The sequence below is a fragment of the Lolium perenne genome, chromosome 5 (genome assembly GCF_019359855.2).
Source record: "Lolium perenne isolate Kyuss_39 chromosome 5, Kyuss_2.0, whole genome shotgun sequence".
NCBI classification, from domain to species: domain Eukaryota; kingdom Viridiplantae; phylum Streptophyta; class Magnoliopsida; order Poales; family Poaceae; genus Lolium; species Lolium perenne.
Window position 1 is genome coordinate 249,845,600 of NC_067248.2, and position 21,301 is coordinate 249,866,900.

Consider the following 21,301-nt stretch of genomic DNA (forward strand, 5'->3'; position numbering starts at 1 on the left):
TCACCACAAATTTAGGATGTCTCGTTACTAAAGATAAGACTAAAAAATAACCCATTGTACATCATGTTTTATTGTTATATCAAGATTACGTGGCAGAATTAAGATAAGATAGCCTTATCAACCATTGCACATGCCCTAAGAGTTTAAAGGTTTAATTTTGGACATTTTCCAGAAAATACTGGCACATCCTCTCACTGACAGATGGATCCAATCAAACCCTGGTTTAACTCGAAACCCAGTCTATGAGACGCCGTATGTTCAAAAAATATAAAAAAAATAACACGCCGGTCTGTCCTCCTCCGCACAAGCCACCCGACTGGGCTAACCCAAGTTGTCAATACCTTTCGTTCCCAAGTCCGGGGCACCCGCTTCCCTCTAATCTCGCAACCATGGAGGATTCCAAGGGGAGCGGTGGCGGCGATACACCCGGCGCCGGCCCCAACCCTACCCCAAATCAGCCTCCGCCGGCCGCCGCTTCCCGACCGGACGACGACGCCGCTGCGGTTGCTGCGGCGGCGGCCGCCCAGGCCGACGATGAGGCGCGTCGCCCATTCACGGCCCTCAGCCAGGTCGACGCGGACCTCGCCCTGGCGCGCGTCCTCCAGGATCAGGCAAGTGCGACAAGATCTCGCGGCCCCGGCCGTTCCTAGGGTTTCCGAGACGCACGCGGGACTAACATGCCGTTTGGATCGGTGTTGCAGGAGCGGGCGTACATGATGCTGCGGATGAACGGAGGGGGCGGCGGCGAGGGCAGCGATTACGGGAGCTCGGAGGCCGGGAGCTACGAGTACGACGACGAGGATGCGGAGGACTACGAGGAGGACCTGGAGCACCACCTCCGCGTCCACCACCACGAGCACCCGGCCGGCGCCGAGGGTGATGGGGACGAGGATGTTGAGGGCGAGGGCCGGGGTGAGGGCGAGGGCGAGGACTCTGGCTCTGAGGAGAGCGAGTACGAGGAGGAGGGGTTCGATGAGGATGAGGAGGTGGAGCCAGAGCTAGACCCTGCAGAGTACGAGGACGATGAGGCTTACGCGCGAGCGCTGCAGGATGCCGAGGAGCGTGAGGTTGCCGCGCGCCTTTTGGCTCTCGCTGGGATCAGCGAGTGTGAGTATGGATGGGTGTTTCTTCAGCTCTCTTCGCATTTTCCTGTGGTTGCTCACATGCACTTCTGGTTTCGCTTTGTAGGGCGAGCGGTGGAGCACGTAGAGGATCACGTGAACGATGCGCAGGTAGTAATTAATTCTTTAGTATCTTGGATGGAACTTGTTTTTGTCTTCAGAAGTTGGAACCACTGGAGTTTGGATGAAATGAAATTATGCTCTCTACTTAGTTTGTCAATGCTTGTGATGTACACCGTGGCACTTGGTTGTTCCGTTAATGCAGTTGAAGATAAAATATGCCAGTCTGCAGGAGCTAACATGATTAGTGCCACCTTGTATTCATGCTGTTAGTCATTTTGGTTTTGTCAATACCATGTTACTTTACATAAATAGATCGACGTTCTTTTCCATGTTTCTAACATAGACAGCAATCTTTTTTAGCATGGTAGTTGCACAGTGCACTCTCATTATCACCTTCATGTGGAAGGAGTTGTTTCTTTAACTTGTTGACATGCTATCTTCATTATTTTTTTTAACTTGTAATGCTCAATAATGGTTAGGGGAAAAATCATTGATGCAATTTAACTATCAACTTGTAACTTCATGATGATAGAAGGCGTTTCAACATCAGTGTGCCCTCCTTTGTCATATTTGCAACCCAGAACTTCAATAATAAATCCTGTCTTGATGTTACAAGTGAGCGGTTATTCCTCTTTCCTTATCCGTTGATTGCTGTTCCTTAGGAAAGTTAAAATCATTTGCCGATATAGCGGTAAAAGCCAAAAGCAGCTAAGAGTCTATGTCTACATGCTAGTATGCTATAAGTGGTAAAATATACCTCTTACCATGTTCTCTTCGAGGACTTTGCCATGCCACATCCAATTCCTCCCAACTTCTAAACAGAGACTTATGTATTTTTTTAGATAGTGGTATTGTGTTTTTACTTTCTCTTTGAGATCACCCAAATGCGAACAGAATAAAATTTACAAATCGATATGTTATTGTAAAACACAGGATTCATGGCAGGAGGTTGATCCAGATGAGTACTCTTATGAGGCAAGTTATATTTATTTTGCTCCTCTGGTGCCTGACCCTGCTCTAAGTTCCAGGATGCAATGCTAATGGTTATAACCGTGGTTTTAGGAACTAGTTGCATTGGGCGAAGTAGTTGGTACAGAAAGCAGAGGTCTCTCTGCTGATACACTTGCTTCCTTACCTTCAGTAACTTACAAGACAAAGGATGTGCAAGATGGCAACACTGAGCAGTATGTGCAAATAGTTTTAGTATCATAGACTTCCAATATAATAAATGTTATTTATACATTATATTAAAGTTGTGTGCTAACATACCGTTATTGTGGTAGATGTGTAATTTGCCGCGTGGAATTTGAGGATGGTGAATCTTTGGTCGCACTTCCCTGCAAGCATTCATACCATCCTGAGTGCATAAACCAGTGGCTTCAAATAAATAAGGTACATTACCCCTTTCAACTTGGTTATCTAGAACATGATTATTCCCCATACATAAGCACTGCCTATGGTTTCACGGTATGAAGCATATTAGGCTATCACACGTCCACCTGAAAGGAAAATGTTGGGTTGGGTCATGGTTTATAAAAAATACTCTCTCCGTCCCAAAATATAAGGCACGGTATTTAATACACAAATTGACCACTAATATATACAAATTCATGTGGTTTCAGAATGTATAAATTGTAACGTTGCATTCTTCTTGCAAATCTATTTCATTTCATACTTATTTAAACAAATTCTGCGAACATATTATAAGTACAAATCATAGTCAAAGTTATAAGTCATTGACCAGTGATATTTAAGGGCGCCTTATATTTACTCTGTTTATAGAGCTATGCCTTGTTGTAGCATAATATCTTCCTAAAGTATTAGACCATCAGTAGCTATCTTTCAGTTTCATGTATTCCATTTACTTCCCCAAGTCAAGTAGAATATCATAAGTACTGGCTGCTACTGAAAGAGGTATGTCATAATAATCATAAGTACTACTTCCAATTTGGCTGCAAGAGAGTTCAGGTAGTTGCTAGTGCTAGTTTAAGGGAGTTGCTAGTGCTATTTTAAGCTTTAAGCAGTTATCTCGTCCTGCTTTGGTCGAATAAAGATAGCACATGGAGAGAAGTAAGCAAGCGTGACTGCTTTGTTGCGCATGTGAACATTTTCTTGCTCTGTTTGGGCCACAGTTTCTTTAATAACCTCATTGTCTAGAACTGACATTTTGTGATTCGGGTAACCAGTCCACATGTTGTAGGTAGATAGCCCAAAAATATGCTAACTACCAGCGCTGAATTATGCATCTTAAATATTGATTCATTTCCTTTATTTACCATTAGAGCTGTGTTATTTACATTTAGACTTAATCTCTACCTACATTTCCCATTCTCGGCTTGGATTATATTTCCATCCGGTCCAGTCTCGTCCCTTCCACATGCTACCTAGCAGCGATGTTGTTTTAATCCAAACGTGCTGCTTATTGGGCTAGCACAGCAGCTACATGGACCCATGGCTTTATACTGTGCCACTATTCATCACTTTCCAATACTGGGCCAGATTCTTTAGTAGAACCTCGGCAGTCAAAGCCCAAAGCAAGGCCTTCCGTAACCTCCATGTTCTTCCTTTTCTTCTGACATCTCAATTCTAAAACGTTTTCCTTACCCCAGCAACTTCTCAGTGTCAGGGCCGGCCCTGAGATTGGGGGCCCGGTGCAAGGCAAAAAGGATGGGCCCCTTGTATACAAATAGTTATAGAGTTTTTATGTTTCAATATGGGGAGGCCTGAGATAGGACTTTTGCACAGATAGCCTCTCTACATAATTCTATCAAAATTTCAAACACTACGTATGGTCTTACTGCTGACAATACACATTCACTTCAGAAACACATACACAACATTAATCTGTTCTTTTGCCCCTTTTTACAAGCACACATACACTTTCTGGATAACACATTTTAACATTAAAGTAGAAACATAGACACTAGAAGAATTAGGACATGAAAAAACTGGAAGTTACAACAAAACACCTGGAGCAAGGATGAAATTAACTGGTTGTTTTTTGTACTGCCGTCCTGTCTTTTGGCTGCCAAGTGCTACTGCTACCTTGCTTTGCTGCCGCCCGCTGGGCGCTGGCCGCATGCCTCCTAGCTGCTGCTGCCACCAATCACCTTCCCCCCTTGCATTTGATCTCTTTCTCCAACTTTTATCTCTCTCAAGTCTCAAGTGAATCCTATGGAGAATGAAGGAGAATGCATCAAAATGATCAGATGAACAAAAAAAGAGACTAATCTATGGGAGATATTTAGGAGGGGAAGACCAAGAAAGGATCTATTGGAAATAACAAATTAGGATGCCCTCCTTCATTAATTCCCTCAGAGCGGTTAAAAACCTTGACAGAAGAGTGGCGCCCCATCCTAAGCGGCATACATGGACGTACCTGGGTGAGGGCCCCTAGCAGGTTGGGGCCTGGTGCAGCCGCACTGGTTGCACCTGCTCAGGGCCGGGCCTGCTCAGTGTCATAAACATGGTTTAAAAAACTGGCCCGTGAGTGAGCTGGTCAAGAGACTGGTTTAATGGTTTGCCAGTCCGACGGCCGGCTCTGTAGGTTGGATAGTGACACGAACCATCATATTTCATTTAGGTTCAATCTAATTTTGTAAAATTTTACTTTGATTGTATATATCATATGTACCTCAATAGTTAAATCACAAAACCAACACAGCCCAATTGGTATTGGGCCTCAAATGGCGGTAGTGTGCTAGATCTCAAGTTCGATTCCTACGGCCTAAGGGGTAGCAACTTCTTTTGTTTTCTCTGTTTTTTTACTACTGCCATTGGTACTTCTTAAAAACCAAACAAGGGGTACTGGGGTAGTCCTGGTTATTGTGGTCGGGCATATCATTGAACAAATGTTTTTAGTAGAAGTAAAAAGATGTAGATTATCTTTGTAAGATCACGTTTACACTAAACAAATAATGAGTCATTAATGTTTTGTTAGCATAAAATTTATTTTGTAAGATCATGTTGTAGTTTTAGTAGGGTAAGAATTGAATAAACATAATAACTGTGTGGTGACCTTTAAATCACATCCAAATAATTGCCTTTAGTAGTCGCCCTTTCTTTATAGTAAGGGATGTACACAGTAATTATTTTACTGCAATTTAAATGTCATCACAGAGTTATTATGCTTGTTTAATTCTTATCTACAAAAATTGCAACGTAATCTTACAAAATAAATTCTGGCCTGACAAAGCATTAATGCCTCATTATTTGTTTAGGGTGAATGTGATCTTACAAAGATAATCTATGTCTTTTTTATTTCTTCTATTTCTTTCGTCCCAAAAATGCAGCTCAACTTTTTGTAGATACTATATACGGAGTACCTTTGTATCTAGATAAAGGTGAGCAGCTTTTTTTTGGAAGGGGGGAGTACTAAAAAAAATTGTTTAATGATATTAGCATCATGATGTATACTTGGTGCTACTTTACTAAAAAAATTGTTTAATGATATATGTTGTATACTTGGTGCTACTTTACTAAAAACATTTCTTTAATGGTATTAGCATCTTGCTGTATACTTGGTGCTACTTTACTAAAAAAATTGCTTAATGGTATTAGCATCATGTTGTATACTTGGTGCTACTTTACTAAAACATTTGTTTAATGATATTAGCATCTTGCTGTATACTTGGTGCTACTTTATTAAAAAGTTTGTTTAATGATATTAGCATCATGTTGTATACTTGGTGCTACTTTACTAAAAACATTTGTTCAATGATATTAGCATCTTGCTGTATACTTTGTTCTATTATTGTTGTATGTATCTTAATTAAAGAGGCAATTGAAGTTGTCTTAATACATGATTTCTAAAATAAGAAATATGGATTTATCTACTTCTGTTTCCTTACATTTTTGAAGGGGATTGTAGATGCATCATCTGATGTGCTGGTCTCTCAAGTTTTGGGAAGTTGTGACAATGTATCTTTGACTATTTGCAGGTATGTCCTATGTGTAGCGCAGAAGTTTCTACCTCAGAAAGCAAGCAGGCGTGACCAACATGTGTAATGTTAAAAAAAAAGCATCAGAAACTTGTCCAAATTTGCGCAAGGACAAGGAAATTAGCCCATATGTTTTTAGTCTTCAGGCCTCTCTCCTAGCCCTTTCTTTGCCTTGCCGCAATGCTCTGTATTTCCTTGCTGTTTTATGATCCACAGGTGTACACTAGTTATATTATATTGTGGACAATTCTTTGCTCCTTCTGTATGATTATAATTGCATTAATGTACTGGACATCCCGAGATATAACATTAATGTATGCAAATTAATGTATGCAATTAATGGTGCAATCTGGAGTATATTGGAATATTTATTATTGCCAATTAAAAACTTCTCACTAATGAATATCTGAAAAGATATGGATAATAAAGATTCTCTAAAGATTGTGCAGAAATTAATAACTTCCAAATATTAGAACAAAAAGATATGAAAAAAATAATGTTATAAATGTGAAATTAATGCCCTCCATCGTATATAAATACTCCCGTCCGCCACCCCCGTTCAAATCAATCAGAATTCAACCCAGTCTCAGAATTCAACCCAGTCAGTCAGTGCCAGTCTCGAAAACGCAAACCAACCCCAAAAATCCCCGGAGACGTTGATGGCCCATTCTGGAGGCCCACCAAGCATGGGAGGTGCGCGGGAAAACCAAGCCACCCCCACGCCCATCTCCCAGTTCGAGCGCGCCCTCGCTCGCTTCACCGTGCCGCAGAGCAACAACCGCCTACCTCGTGCCCCGCTTGTCTCCGCGCCGCTACGTGCGGTGATACTGCAGCGCACCGATCCTGCCACCCTCAACGCTTATCGCCTCAGAATTGGCAGCGGAGAACTATCGGTCGGAAGGCAGGTCGGCTATGTTGTCGGCAACTCTAGCCGCACCAGATGGCCTGCACCTACCGGCCTCGGCACGGGCAACGAAGCCATGCAGCATGGACATGCCGCTGGCCGACAAAACGCGCTTCCCCTTCTTCCGGGAAACGGAGCTGTGCCGCGTGGACAGCCCGCGGGTCCTTACGCTGGTAGCCACAACCCGCTTCTCGCGGGCAATGGAGTGGTGCCGCGTGGACAGCTAATCGGCCTCGACCCTAGCCTCTACAACGCGCTTCGCCAGCTCGCAGGCATTGGAGCTGCGTTGCTTGGACATCAGACTACCTGTAACATCGCTAGCCACCAAGGGTGCGCGCTCCTTCCGGGCCCCACCAACGCGGCGCTTCGCGGAGGGCCGGCCAACCTCGGCGCTGGCACGCTGCACAACATGAACTCCGGATGGGGAGACGGACCTGGCACCTTTGCTATAGGGGAGTCTTCGAGGGCGGGCGCCAGACGACGTGCCACCCAAGTAGCGGCGTGGTTCTCCAGGCCGCCAAACATGGCACGCGCGACCACCCTCGCAGGTAACCAGCGACGCACCACCGTACCCATAGCAGAGTCTTCGAGCGCAGGCGCGACGCGTGGCACCGCCCGGGTGCCGACAACATGGGAGGACCTGGCTAGGGCGCGCAACATGGAAAGGATCAACGCGCAATATGTTAGGGCTCGTGCGGAGGCCCTCGCTGGTAACCACCAATCCATTCTCAATCTCTACCACCACCCATACATGAGCTCCTCCATCTTTAAAATTAACCAACTATGTTTTCATTTTTACACAGCTAATCGCCGGAGGCTAGGTGACGGTGGAAACAATCCAGGTGGTGGCAACAACACCCAGCCAGGAGCCATCTGAGTAGCCAAGCAGCCATCAACATCGATAATAATTTACTAGTTTTTTCTACCATAATAAGTTGCTCATTTTCTTTACCTGTTTGTATCTTGAACTTTTAAATTCCTGCTGTATCCTGTTATTATTTTGAACCTTATGTTGTATCATGTTGTGGTTGTGAACCTTGGTGGTGAATTTTGTTTTGATATATGAAACTTGTATTGTATTTGCTTATAATTATGAAAAATGTATTGTTATTTTTATGATTAAGAAACTTGCGATGTACTTTGTTACTATTATGAAACTTGTGATGTATTTTATGAAAGAGTACAACCAAATCCCATTCTTGTTGATTGGTAGCCTGCAATCAATTTTATGCGCAAAGCACCCCGCTGAGAATTTTGTCGATTTGCTTTTTTATTTAATGTTAAATGCGCTGACCAACCATGCACTACTACGCTCGATCTCGCACTAGGAGGGCCCCAGCTGTCCACCGCCTGTCACCGCCGCTGCTTTCTGTTGCATGCCAAAATTTCCCAGTAGAATACACCCCTAGCTGACAGCAACCTGAAGCCCCGTTGGTATATCGATGCATGAGGGATAGCAGGATCTCAGAGTTTAAGGCTGTGGTTAGATTTATCTTAATTACTTTCTTGTATTTGCGGATGCCTGCAAGGGGTTTAATCACAAGTATGTATTATTCCTAGGAAGGGCGGTGCATTAGCATAGGTTGACCCACACAACACTTATCAAAACAATGAAGATTAATCAACTATATGAAGCGAAAGCACTAGACTAAATTCACGTGTGTCCTCAAGAACGTTTGGTCATCATAAGTAAACAAACTGGCTTGTCCTTTGTGCTAAAAAGGATTGGGCCAATCGCTGCAATTATTACTCTCGCATTTTACTTACTTTTATTTTATTTATCTGCTATACTAAAACCCCCTGAATACTTGTCTGTGAGCATTTACAGTGAATCCTTCATCGAAACTGCTTGTCAACACCTTATGCTCCTCGTTGGGTTCGACACTCTTATTTATCGAAAGTACTACGATACACCCCCTATACTTGTGGGTCATCAAGACTATTTTCTGGCGCCGTTGCCGGGGAGTGAAGCGCTATTGGTAAGTGGAATTGGTAAGGAAAACTTTTACTGTACGTGCTGTTTTTATTTCTGCCTGCTGCCATAATTCATTATGGAGAGATCTTCTCTTGAATTCCTATTTGGAAAATCTACTACTACTGCAAAGGTAGTGGATGGGGCGCCAGGTGAGAAAGAGGTTCCATATAAAATACCTATGAAAATTATTGAACGTGTTGTGGATAACCGCTATGAAGGGGATGGAACTGTCAATCCTGGAGATCATTTACTGTTTTTACATGAATTATGCGGGTTATTCAAGTGTGCAGGTATTTCTATGGATGAAGTTAGGAAGAAACTATTCTCTATGTCGCTGTCTAGTAAAGCGGCGCATTGGTATAAATTGCTGAAGAATGGGAATTCTCTTGATTGGAAGGATATTGTGCCTCTATTTTATTCTAAATTCTATCCTCTAAATGAAATTCATAAGGACCAAAACCGCATATATAATTTCTGGCCTCATGATGGAGAGAGTATTGCCCAAGCATGGGGGAGATTGGAGTCTTTAATGCTCAAATGCCCCATTCATGAGCTTCCTGGTAATATCATCATTGATAATTTCTATGCAAGACTTTCTTTTCAAGATAAAACCTTGCTGGATACTACTTGTTCTGGATCATTCACACGCAACAAAGAAGAGTTTAATGGGACCTTCTTGATCGGATTCAGGAGAATACTGAAAGATGGGAGAACGATAAAGATAGAGAGTCAGGTACAAATTATGATTATGAATGCATTGAAACTTTTATGGATACTGATAAATTTCGTAATATGGGTGCTACTTATGGTCTTGACTCCCAAGTTGTTGCAAATTTTTAAAAAGCTTTTGCCTCTCATTTTGAATTGCCTAGGAAGAATTTTAATAAGTATCATGAACCTTACAAAGATAAAACTGATTCACCTATAGGTAAATATATTGAAGTTAAAACTGTTGATCACATTCTTCCTGAAGCTTATATTGAGAAAACCCCTTTTCCTGCTAGAATGAAGGAGTATTCCGTTATAACTAGTGTGGTTAACAAAAGTGCAAAGAAACCTATAGAACCTGAGGAACAAATAAATGTTGAACCTGCTGTGGCAATAGTTAAAGACCTTGTGACTGAAAATGTAGAAGATGGTCACATCATTTTCTGTGAAAATGCTTCTAATATTGTTTCACAACCTAGTAAATCTAGGAAAGCCAGTGTTCCTATGCTCTCTGTAGAATTGGTGATCATTGTTATTATGGTTTATGTGATATTGGTGCAAGTATTAGTGCCATTCCTTATGAGCTTTACAAGAAAATCATGCATGAAATTGGTTCTTGTGAACTTGAAGATATTGATGTGGTTATTCGGCTAGCTAATAGAGAGACTATCTCTCCTATTGGTATTGTTCGAGATGTGGAAGTTCTATGTGGTAAGATTAAATATCCTGCTGACTTTTTGGTACTTGGTTCTGCTGCTAGTAAGTCTTGTCCTATCATTTTTGGTAGACCTTTTCTAAATACTTGTGGAGCTATTATAGATTGCAAGAAAGAGAAAATTGTGACTAAATTTGCTGGTGAATCTTATGAGTTTAATTTCTCTAAATTTGCCAAAGTTCCTCATGAAGCTGAATTGCCTAATAATGATTTTAGAGTTGAACATCTTGCATCTATTGCTCTTGCTCCTAATAATCCTTTGCTGCAACATTTGGAGGATCATGAGAGTGAAGTCTTTAGGGAAGAAAGGAATGAGCTTGATGAAATTTTCCTTCGTCAACCTATTCTTAAACATAACTTACCGGTTGAAGATCTAGGTACAACACCACCACCAAAGGAAGATCCTATTTTTGATTTAAAACCGTTGCCTGATAATCTTAAGTATGCTTATATTGATGATTAGAAAACATATCCTGTTATTATTAGTGCTAAGCTTTCAGATTTTGAGGAAGAAAGGTTATTGAAAATATTGAAGAAACACCGAGGAGCTATTGGCTACACTCTTGATGACTTGAAGGGGATTTCTCCCTCTATTTGCCAACATGCCATCAACATGGAAGATGATGCAAATCCTGTTGTTGAACATCAGCATCGTCTAATTCCTAAGATGAAGGATGTGGTAAGGAATGAGGTATTAAAACTTCTTGAAGCTGGTATTATATATCCTATTGCTGATAGTAGATGGGTTAGTCCCGTGCATTGTGTTCCTAAGAAAGGAGGAATAACTGTTGTACCTAATGATAATGATGAGCTCATCCCTCAAAGAGTAGTTGTAGGGTATAGAATGTGCATTGATTATCGAAAAGTTAATAAAGTTACTAAGAAAAATCATTACCATTTATCTTTTATTGATCAAATGCTAGAAAGATTGTCGACAAATACTCATTTCTGTTTTCTTGATGGTTATTCTGGGTTTTCACAAATTGCTGTTAAAACTAAAGATCAAGAAAAAACCACTTTCACTTGTCCCTATGGAACTTATGCTTATAGGCGTATGCCTTTTGGTTTATGTAATGCTCCTGCTACTTTTCAAAGATGCATGTCTGCTATTTTTCATGGCTTTTGTGAAAAGATTGTAGAGGTATTCATGGATGATTTTTCTGTCTATGGGAATTCTTTTGATAATTGTTTGCGAAACCTTGATAAAGTTTTGCAGAGATGTGAAGAAACTAACCTTGTTCTTAATTGGGAGAAATGCCACTTTATGGTTAATGAAGGAATTGTATTGGGACATAAAATTTCTGAGAGAGGTATTGAAGTTGATAGAGCTAAGGTTGAAGCAATTGAGAAGATGCCCTATCCTAGGGATGTTAAAGGTATTCGTAGTGTTCTTGGTCATGCTATTTTTTATAGGAGATTTATTAAAGATTTCTCTAAAATTTCAAAGCCTCTTACTAATCTTCTTCAAAAAGATGTACCTTTTGTTTTTGATGATTGTAAGGAAGCTTTTGAAACTCTAAAGAAAGCCTTAACAACTGCTCTTGTAGTTGAACCTCTTGATTGGAATTTACCTTTTGAAATTATGTGTGATGCTAGTGATTTTGCTGTAGGTGCTGTTCTTGGACAGCGAGTAGATAAAAAATTGAATGTTATTCATTATGCTAGTAAAACTCTTGATGCTGCTCAAAGAAATTATGCTAAGCCAAGGCTTATTAGATGGGTGCTTCTTTTGCAAGAATTTGATTTACATATTATAGATAGGAAAGGTGCTGATAATCCTGTTGCTGATAATTTGTCTAGATTGGAAAATATTGTTTATGATCATGTTCCTGTTAATGATAGTTTTCGAAATGAACAATTGGCTGTAATAAAGGTGAGCTCGCGAGATAGTCCTTGGTATGCTGATTATGCTAACTTTATTGTTTCGAAGTACTTGCCTCCAACCTTTTCAGCTCAGCAAAGGAGGAAATTATTTTATGACTTGAGGCATTATTTTTGGGATGACCCACACTTATATAAAGAAGGAGTGGATGGTATTATGCGAAGATGTGTTCCCAAATATGAACAACAAGAGATATTGAGTAAGTGTCATGGTAGTGTTTATGGAGGACATCACGCCGGAGATAGAACCGCGCAAAAGGTTCTACAGTCAGGTTTTTATTGGCCAACTCTCTTTAAAGATGCAAGAAAGTTTATTTTATCTTGTGATGAATGTCAAAGAGTTGGTAATATCTCTAGACGCAATGAAATGCCTATGAATTACACTCTTGTTATTGAACCATTTGATTGTTGGGGATTTGACTTCATGGGTCCTTTCCCTTCTTCAGAAAGTAACACTCATATACTTGTTGCCATTGATTATGTTACTAAATGGGTGGAAGCCATACCCACAAAAAGTGTTGATGGTGAGACCTCTTTAAGAATGCTTTTAGATGTTATTTTTCATAGATTTGGAGTACCTAGATATCTTATGACTGATGGAGGTTCTCATTTTATTCATGGTGGTTTTAGAAAAACTCTTGCTAAATATGGTATTAATCATAGGATTGCTTCCGCTTATCATCCTCAAACTAGTGGACAAGTAGAATTATAAAAAAGAGAAATTAAATCTATCTTGCAAAAGACTGTTAATAAATCTAGGAAAAATTGGGCTTGTAAGATGAAGGAAGCACTATGGGCTTATAGAACCGCTTATAAAAATCCTATGGGTATGTCTCCTTATAAAATGGTTTTGGAAAAGCTTGTCATTTACCTTTAGAACAAGAGCACAAAGCTTATTGGGCTGTAAGAGAACTTAATAAAGATCCTAAACTTGCTGGTAAGAAAAGGTTTCTACAATTGAGTTCTCTTGATGAGTGGAGAAGTGAAGCTTATGAAAATGCTAAACTTTTTAAGGAGAAAGTTAAGAAATGGCATGATAGAAGAATTATCAAAAGAGAATTTAATGTTGGAGATAAAGTCCTATTGTATAGGTCTCGTCTCAGATTTTTTGCAGGGAAATTACTCTCAAAATGGGAAGGACCATATGTCATTGTGGAGGTGTATCGTTTAGGGGCAATAAAAATTGGTTCGCTGAAAGGTGATGCCACACAAGTGGTGAATGGACAAAGACTCAAGCATTATATTTCTGGAGATTCTTATAACGAAGATGTTGATGTTATTCAAGTGATGACTCTGTAAAGTTTCATCAAGGATCAAATTGATAGTTCTGCAGAGTTCGACTTTGAATAGGTAACAGTTCTGGTAATAAAAAGTCCGCGTTTAACTTTCCGAACAATGTTTTTGCTATTTTTAGAAAATATGAAAAATTACGAGATCGAATCGGAGCGGAGGAGATGCACGAGGGCGCGTCCCCACATGGGAGCGCGAGCCCCACCTTGGCCGCGCCGCCCTATGGGGACGGCTCCTCGGAGTCCCTTTTCCACTCTGGTTCGACCTGGTACTTTCCTTCTGTCGTGAAATTTTTTGCTATATAATCCCCCAGACCCCTCGAGGTCCGTATATCGTTTTCTCGTCGTATTTTGTCTCGAGCTGTTTTCTGCCAGGTACTGTTTTCAGATCTAGAGCCACCATGTCTTCGTCGGGAACTCCGAAGGACAGCTTCTTTGAGAACGTCATCAACTCGTACATGAACGAGCTGAAGATGCACCCCAAGGAATTGCTGCTCGTAGATGGAGAGTTGCAGATTGAAGATGTCCGGGGTCCTAAAGGAGAAGGAAGTTTGGAGGACAGGATGGAGAAACTATAACAAGAGGTCTTCAACTACAAGAAGATGGCTGAGCGTGAAGTGGACATCTTCCACAAAATTGTGTCTGAACTTATTGATGAACACAAGAAGGAGAGTGCAAAGCTGTGGGACGATATCCTCTCGCTTCACAACACTACCAACAAACTCCAAGCTCAACTTTATGATGTTCAGAATCAAAACTGTGAGTATAAAAAAATATGAAAACAGGTTTAAACACATAAGCTATGCTGCCAGTTTCAGGATTCCTGAGACCAAGATGTCGTTTGTTGATGGAGAGCCTCTTCCTTGGAAGTCTGATGATGGGAAGAATTCCTCACCGCCGCTGAAGGAGTAATTCATCATTGGTATTGGCACCCCCTTGGTATTTTCCAAGCTTGGGGGAGTGCCGCGGTATCACATCATCACTATCGTTTACCTTTTTACTGTCAAGTAGTGTCATATCATGAGTAGGGAAGTTATCATATAAGATGGTTTGCAGTGTGGAAGTATCTCTCTTTTAGTTGGTTATCTATGTATCCCTTGGTGTGAGTTATCGTTATGGAATATTAATGAGAAGTTTTATCATTTACATTTTGCACACCTTATTTTAGTTTGCAGTTTATGTTATATGATTGATCTTGTTGTTAGTATTGGTATCACTTTGGGAGCATCAAGTAAATCTATTTGGTTTTGGCAAACTTAGCATTGGTCAATAGCAACAATACTTTGGGGCTTAAGTAGAAAAGAGGGAAATACATGTAGATATATTATTTCTTTATCTTTGTTTCTTGTTAGCTAATAAGGTTAGTATTCTGAAGCTAAAATTATTTGTGCCTACAAGGAAGATGCATGATTGTTTCTATCACATGTATATTTGTTTGTTTCCCTCAACTCTTATGCTTGCTAACCAACCTTGCTATCCAAAGACCTGTATTGAGAGGGAATGCTTCTCGTGCATCCAAAACCTTAAACCAAACCTATGCCATCAGTGTCCACCATAACTACCTACTATGTGGTATTTCTCTGCCATTCCAAGTAAATACTTCATGTGCTACCTTTAAACAATTCAAAAAGTTAGTATCTCTTATTTGTGTCAATGTTTTATAGCTCATGAGGAAATATGTGGTGTTTTATCTTTCAAATCTTGTTGGGCAGACTTTCACCAATGGACTAGTGGCACATCCGCTTATCCAATAATTTTGCAAACATAGCTGGCAACGGGGTTCCCAGTCCCAATTAATTAAATTTCATTAATAATTCTCTTCACATGTTTTGCCCTGATTCATTAGTAAGCAACTTAATTTTGCAATAGACACTCCTCCATGGTATGTGAAATGTTGGAAGGCACCCGACGATTCGGTTAGCCATGGCTTGTGTAAGCAAAGGTTGGGAGGAGTGTCATCCATAAATAAAACTAAAGTACATGTGTAAACAAAAGAGAAAAGGGATGATCTACCTTGCTGGTAGAGATAACGTCCTTCATGGGAGCCGCTCTTTGAAAGTCTGTTTGACAAGGGGGTTAGAGTGCTCACTACCATTCGTTGACAACAACAAACACCTCTCAAAACTATACTTTTATGCCCTCTATATGATTTCAAAACTTAAAAAGCTCTAGCACATGATTTAATCCCTGCTTCCCTCTGCGAAGGGCCTATCTTTTACTTTTATGTTGAGTCAGTAAACCTATTTCCCTCTATCTTAAGCAAGCAATTGAGTTGTTGTGATCCAACCATTTATATTGTGATCTATTTAATCATGTCTTTTATTCTTCCTTGTTTAGTACAAACTTTATCTGAATGAATATGACTTTGAAGGTTATCAATGATTATGAGGAGATTGTTATGATTGAGCATGTAAGTTTTGCCATATAAGCTCTAATATAAAGGGCTCTACTCGAAAGATAAGTACAATCTGTTAATTGTTCTTTGACCAAGAACGAAGTTTGCCATCACCAATTATGATTTCCTATGCACCTTTATTTGTGATTTCCCTCTACTTGTTTCAAGTTGAGTTATATGAGGAAGTTGTTCACTAGAATGTATTGTGTGAATTAATATGATGCTTCTTGTCCGTATTACATTTATCGACTCTTCACTCCATAAACATGTGGTCGTGTTTACTGAGTTCAGTTTCGCTTGGGGACAAGCGAGGTCTAAGCTTGGGGTGAGTTGATACGTCCATTTTACATCACTATTTTATATCATAATTTACTGTTATTCATTGATATATTTCATAATTAGAGATGATACTTATGTTATTTCACCTATTTTGCATGTTTCATGATTATTGAAGAATTACTCACCGGAGTCAGGATTCTGCTGGAAAAAGCACCATCAGGATACAATATTTCTGAAGATCAACAATTGACGGAAAATATACCAAAGTTCTTATTTTTCCAAAAGAAGGAGCCAGCCAAAAGGAGAGGCCGAGGAGGGCCGCCGTGGGCCCTCCCCATAGGCCGGCGCGGCCACCAGGCCAGGCGCGCTGCCACGTGGGGAGGGGGCCCACGACCCCCCTCGGCCATCTCCCTTTCGCGTACTTCATCTACCCGAAACCCTAAGGTGCGGAGGACGATCGAGAATAGACACAGCCGCCTCTGCGGGGTGGAAAACACCAGAGAGAAAAGAGCTCTCCGGCAGGCTGAAATCTGCCGTGGAAATTCCCTCTCGGAGGGGGAAATCGTTGCCATCGTCACCGTCATCGAGCTGGACTTCATTGGGATTATCATCATCATCATCTCCACCACCGACACCGTCATCTCCACCGCTGCACCTCGTCTCCACTGTAACATCTAGGGTTGAATCTTGATTATTTCATAGGGGAAACTCTCCTGGTGTTGATTACTCCTTGTTATTGATGCTATTGAGTGAAATCGTTGAATTAAGGTTTATGTTCAGATTGTTATCCATCATCATATCACCTCTGATCATGTTCCATATGATGTCTTGTGAGTAGTTCGTTTAGTTCTTGAGGACATGGGTGAAGTCTAAATGTTAGTAGTGAACTATGTTGAGTAATATTTAATGGTTTGATGTTTAAGTTGTGGTGTTATTCTTCTAGTGGTGTCATGTGAACATCGACTACATGATACTTCACCTTTATGGGCCTAGGTGAATGCATCTTGTATTCGTTTGCTAATTGTGGGGTTGCCGTTGTGACAGCAACCTGAACCCCCGTTGGTATATCGATGCATGAGGGATAGCATGATCTCAGAGTTTAAGGCTGTGGTTAGATTTATCTTAATTACTTTCTTGTATTTGCGGATGCTTGCAAGGGGTTTAATCACAAGTATGTATTAGTCCTAGGAAGGGCGGTGCATTAGCATAGGTTCACCCACACAACACTTATCAAAACAATGAAGATTAATCAACTATATGAAGCGAAATCACTAGACTAAATTCCCGTGTATCCTCAAGAACGTTTGGTCATCATAAGTAAACAAACCGGCTTGTCCTTTGTGCTAAAAAGGATTGGGCCACTCGCTGCAATTATTACTCTCACATTTTACTTACTTGTATTTTATTTATCTGCTATACCAAAACCCCTTGAATACTTGTCTGTGAGCATTTACAGTGAATCCTTCATCGAAACTGCTTGTCAACACCTTCTACTCCTCATTGTGTTCGACACTCTTATTTATCGAAAGTACTACGATACACCCCCTATACTTGTGGGTCATCAAGACTATTTTCTGGCGCCGTTGCCGGGGAGTGAAGCGCTATTGGTAAGTGGAATTGGTAAGGAAAATTTTTACTGTACGTGCTGTTTTTATCTCTGCCTGCTGCCATAATTCATTATGGAGAGATCTTCTCTTGAATTCCTATTTGGAAAATCTACTACTAATGCAAAGGTAGTGGATGAGGCGCTAGGTGAGAAAGAGGTTCCATATAAAATACCTATGAAAATTATTGAACGTGTTGTGGATAACCGCTATGAAGGGGATGGAACTGTCCATCCTGGAGATCATTTACTGTTTTTACATGAATTATGCGGTTATTAAAGTGTGCAGGTATTTCTATGGATGAAGTTAGGAAGAAACTATTCTCTATGTTGTTGTCTGGTAAAGCGGCTCATTGGTATAAATTGCTGAAGAATGAGAATTCTCTTGATTGGAAGGATATTGTGCCTCTATTTTATTCCAAATTCTATCCTCCAAGTGAAATTCACAAGGAACGAAACCGCATATATAATTTCTGGCCTCATGATGGAGAGAGTATTGCCCAAGCATGGGGGAGATTGAAGTCTTTAATTCTCAAATGCCCCATTCATGAGCTTCCTGGTAATATCATCATTGATAATTTCTATGCAAGACTTTCTTTTCAAGATAAAACCTTGCTGGATACTACTTGTTCTGGATCATTCACATGCAACAAAGAAGTGTTTAATGAGACCTTCTTGATCGGATTCAGGAGAATACTGAAGGATGGGAGAACGACAAAGATAGAGAGTCGGGTATAAATTATGATTATGAATGCATTGAAACTTTTATGGATACTGATAAATTTCGTAATATGAGTGCTATTTATGGTCTTGACTCCCAAGTTGTTGCAAATTTTTATAAAGCTTTTGCCTCTCATTTTGAATTGCCTAGGAAGAATTTTAATAAGTATCATGAACCTTACAAAGATAAAACTGATTCACCTATAGGTAAATATATTGAAGTTAAAACTGTTGATCACATTCTTCCTGAAGCTTATATTGAGAAAACCCCTTTTCCTACTAGAATGAAGGAGTATTCTGTTATAACTAGTGTGGTTAACAAAAGTGCAAATAAACCTATAGAACCTGAGGAACAAATAAATGTTGAACCTGCTGTGGCAATAGTTAAAGACCTTGTGACTGAAAATGTAGAAGATGGTCACATCATTTTCTGTGAAGATGCTTCTAATATTGTTTCACATCCTAGTAAATCTAGGAAAGCCAGTGTTCCTATGCTCTCTGTTAGAATTGGTGATCATTGTTATTATGGTTTATGTGATATTGGTGCAAGTATTAGTGCCATTCCTTATGAGCTTTACAAGGAAGGGTCCCGCGGGCAACCGATGAGGGATGGTCACAATAACTTGTGAACTTGAAGATATTGATGTGGTTATTCGGCTAGCTAATAGAGAGACTATCTCTCCTATTGGTATTGTTCGAGATGTGGAAGTTCTATGTGGTAAGATTAAATATCCTGCTGACTTTTTGGTACTTGGTTCTGCTGCTAGTAAGTATTGTCCTATCATTTTTGGTAGACCTTTTCTAAATACTTGTGGAGCTATTATAGATTGCAAGAAAGAGAAAATTGTGACTAAATTTGCTGGTGAATCTTATGAGTTTAATTTCTCTAAATTTGCCAAAGTTCCTCATGAAGCTGAATTGCCTAATAATGATTTTAGAGTTGAACAGCTTGCATCTATTGCTCTTGCTCCTAATAATCCTTTGCAGGAACATTTGGAGGATCATGAGAGTGAAGTCTTTAGGGAAGAAAGGAATGAGCTTGATGAAATTTTCCTTCGTCAACCTATTCTTAAACATGACTTATCGGTTGAAGATCTAGGTACAACACCACCACCAAAGGAAGATCCTGTTTTTGATTTAAAACTGTTGCCTGATAATCTTAAGTATGCTTATATTGATGATAAGAAAACATATCCTGTTATTATTAGTGCTAAGCTTTCAGATTCTGAGGAAGAAAGGTTATTGGAAATATTGAAGAAACACCGAGGAGCTATTGGCTACACTCTTGATGACTTGAAGGGGATTTCTCCCTCTATTTGCCAACATGCCATCAACATGGAAGATGATGCAAAGCCTGTTGTTGAACATCAGCGTCGTCTAATTCCTAAAATGAAGGATGTGGTAAGGAATGAGGTATTAAAACTTCTTGAAGCTGGTATTATATATCCTATTGCTGATAGTAGATGGGTTAGTCCCGTGCATTGTGTTCCTAAGAAAGGAGGAATAACTGTTGTACCTAATGATAATGATGAGCTCATCCCTCAAAGAGTAGTTGTAGGGTATAGAATGTGCATTGATTATCGAAAATTTAATAAAGTTACTAAGAAAGATCATTACCCTTTACCTTTTATTGATCAAATGCTAGAAAGATTGTCTAAAAATACTCATTTCTGTTTTCTTGATGGTTATTCTGGGTTTTCACAAATTGCTGTTAAAACTAAAGATCAAGAGAAAACCACTTTCACTTGTCCCTATGGAACTTATGCTTATAGGTGTATGCCTTTTGGTTTATGTAATGCTCCTGCTACTTTTCAAAGATGCATGTCTGCTATTTTTCATGGCTTTTGTGAAAAGATTGTAGAGGTATTCATGGATGATTTTTCTGTCTATGGGAATTCTTTTGAGAATTGTTTGCAAAACCTTGATAAAGTTTTGCAGAGATGTGAAGAAACTAACCTTGTTCTTAATTGGGAGAAATGCCACTTTATGGTTAATGAATGAATTGTATTGGGACATAAAATTTCTGAGAGAGGTATTGAAGTTGATAGAGCTAAGGTTGAAGCAATTGAGAAGATGCCCTATCCTAGGGATGTTAAAGGTATTCGTAGTGTTCTTGGTCATGCTGGTTTTTATAGGAGATTTATTAAAGATTTCTCTAAAATTTCAAAGCCTCTTACTAATCTTCTTCAAAAAGATGTACCTTTTGTTTTTGATGATGATTGTAAGGAAGCTTTTGAAACTCTAAAGAAAGCCTTAACAACTGCTCCTGTAGTTGAACCTCCTGATTGGAATTTACCTTTTGAAATTATGTGTGATGCTAGTGATTTTGCTGTAGGTGTTGTTCTTGGACAGCGAGTAGATAAAAAATTGAATGTTATTCATTATGCTAGTAAAACTCTTGATGCTGCTCAAAGAAATTATGCTACAATTGAAAAAGAATTATTAGCTGTGGTTTTTGCTTGTGACAAGTTTAGACCTTATATTGTTGATTCAAAAGTCACAATTCATACTGATCATGCTGCAATTAGGTACCTTATGGAAAAGAAAGATGCTAAGCCAAGGCTTATTAGATGGGTGCTTCTTTTGCAAGAATTTGATTTACATATTATAGATAGGAAAGGTGCTAATAATCCTGTTGCTGATAATTTGTCTAGATTGGAAAATATTGTTTATGATCCTGTTCCTGTTAATGATAGTTTTCCAAATGA

The 21,301-nt window shown here is 39.8% G+C and overlaps 1 protein-coding gene across 1 annotated transcript; it reads left to right on the plus strand.

The window, feature by feature from the left end:
- The first annotated feature begins 290 nt into the window (after positions 1-290).
- Positions 291-6,377, plus strand: LOC127302637 (E3 ubiquitin ligase BIG BROTHER-related). Its single transcript, XM_051333145.2, has 7 exons — positions 291-611; positions 702-1,107; positions 1,189-1,232; positions 2,118-2,159; positions 2,247-2,368; positions 2,468-2,576; positions 6,125-6,377. The coding sequence occupies exons 1-7, from the start codon at positions 390-392 to the stop codon at positions 6,176-6,178; spliced, it is 999 nt and encodes a 332-aa protein (XP_051189105.1). The 5' UTR covers positions 291-389; the 3' UTR covers positions 6,179-6,377.
- The last annotated feature ends 14,924 nt before the right edge of the window (positions 6,378-21,301 follow it).

What these genes read in the sequence shown, in the direction of transcription:
- LOC127302637 (XM_051333145.2), top strand. Translation starts at nt 390, where the DNA reads ATGGAGGATTCCAAGGGGAGCGGTGGCGGCGATACACCCGGCGCCGGC. An exon ending in CAAGATGGCAACACTGAGCA is followed by an intron (nt 2,369 to 2,467) that starts GTATGTGCAAAT and finishes TTATTGTGGTAG; the next exon opens with ATGTGTAATTTGCCGCGTGG. An exon ending in AGTGGCTTCAAATAAATAAG is followed by an intron (nt 2,577 to 6,124) that starts GTACATTACCCC and finishes GACTATTTGCAG; the next exon opens with GTATGTCCTATGTGTAGCGC.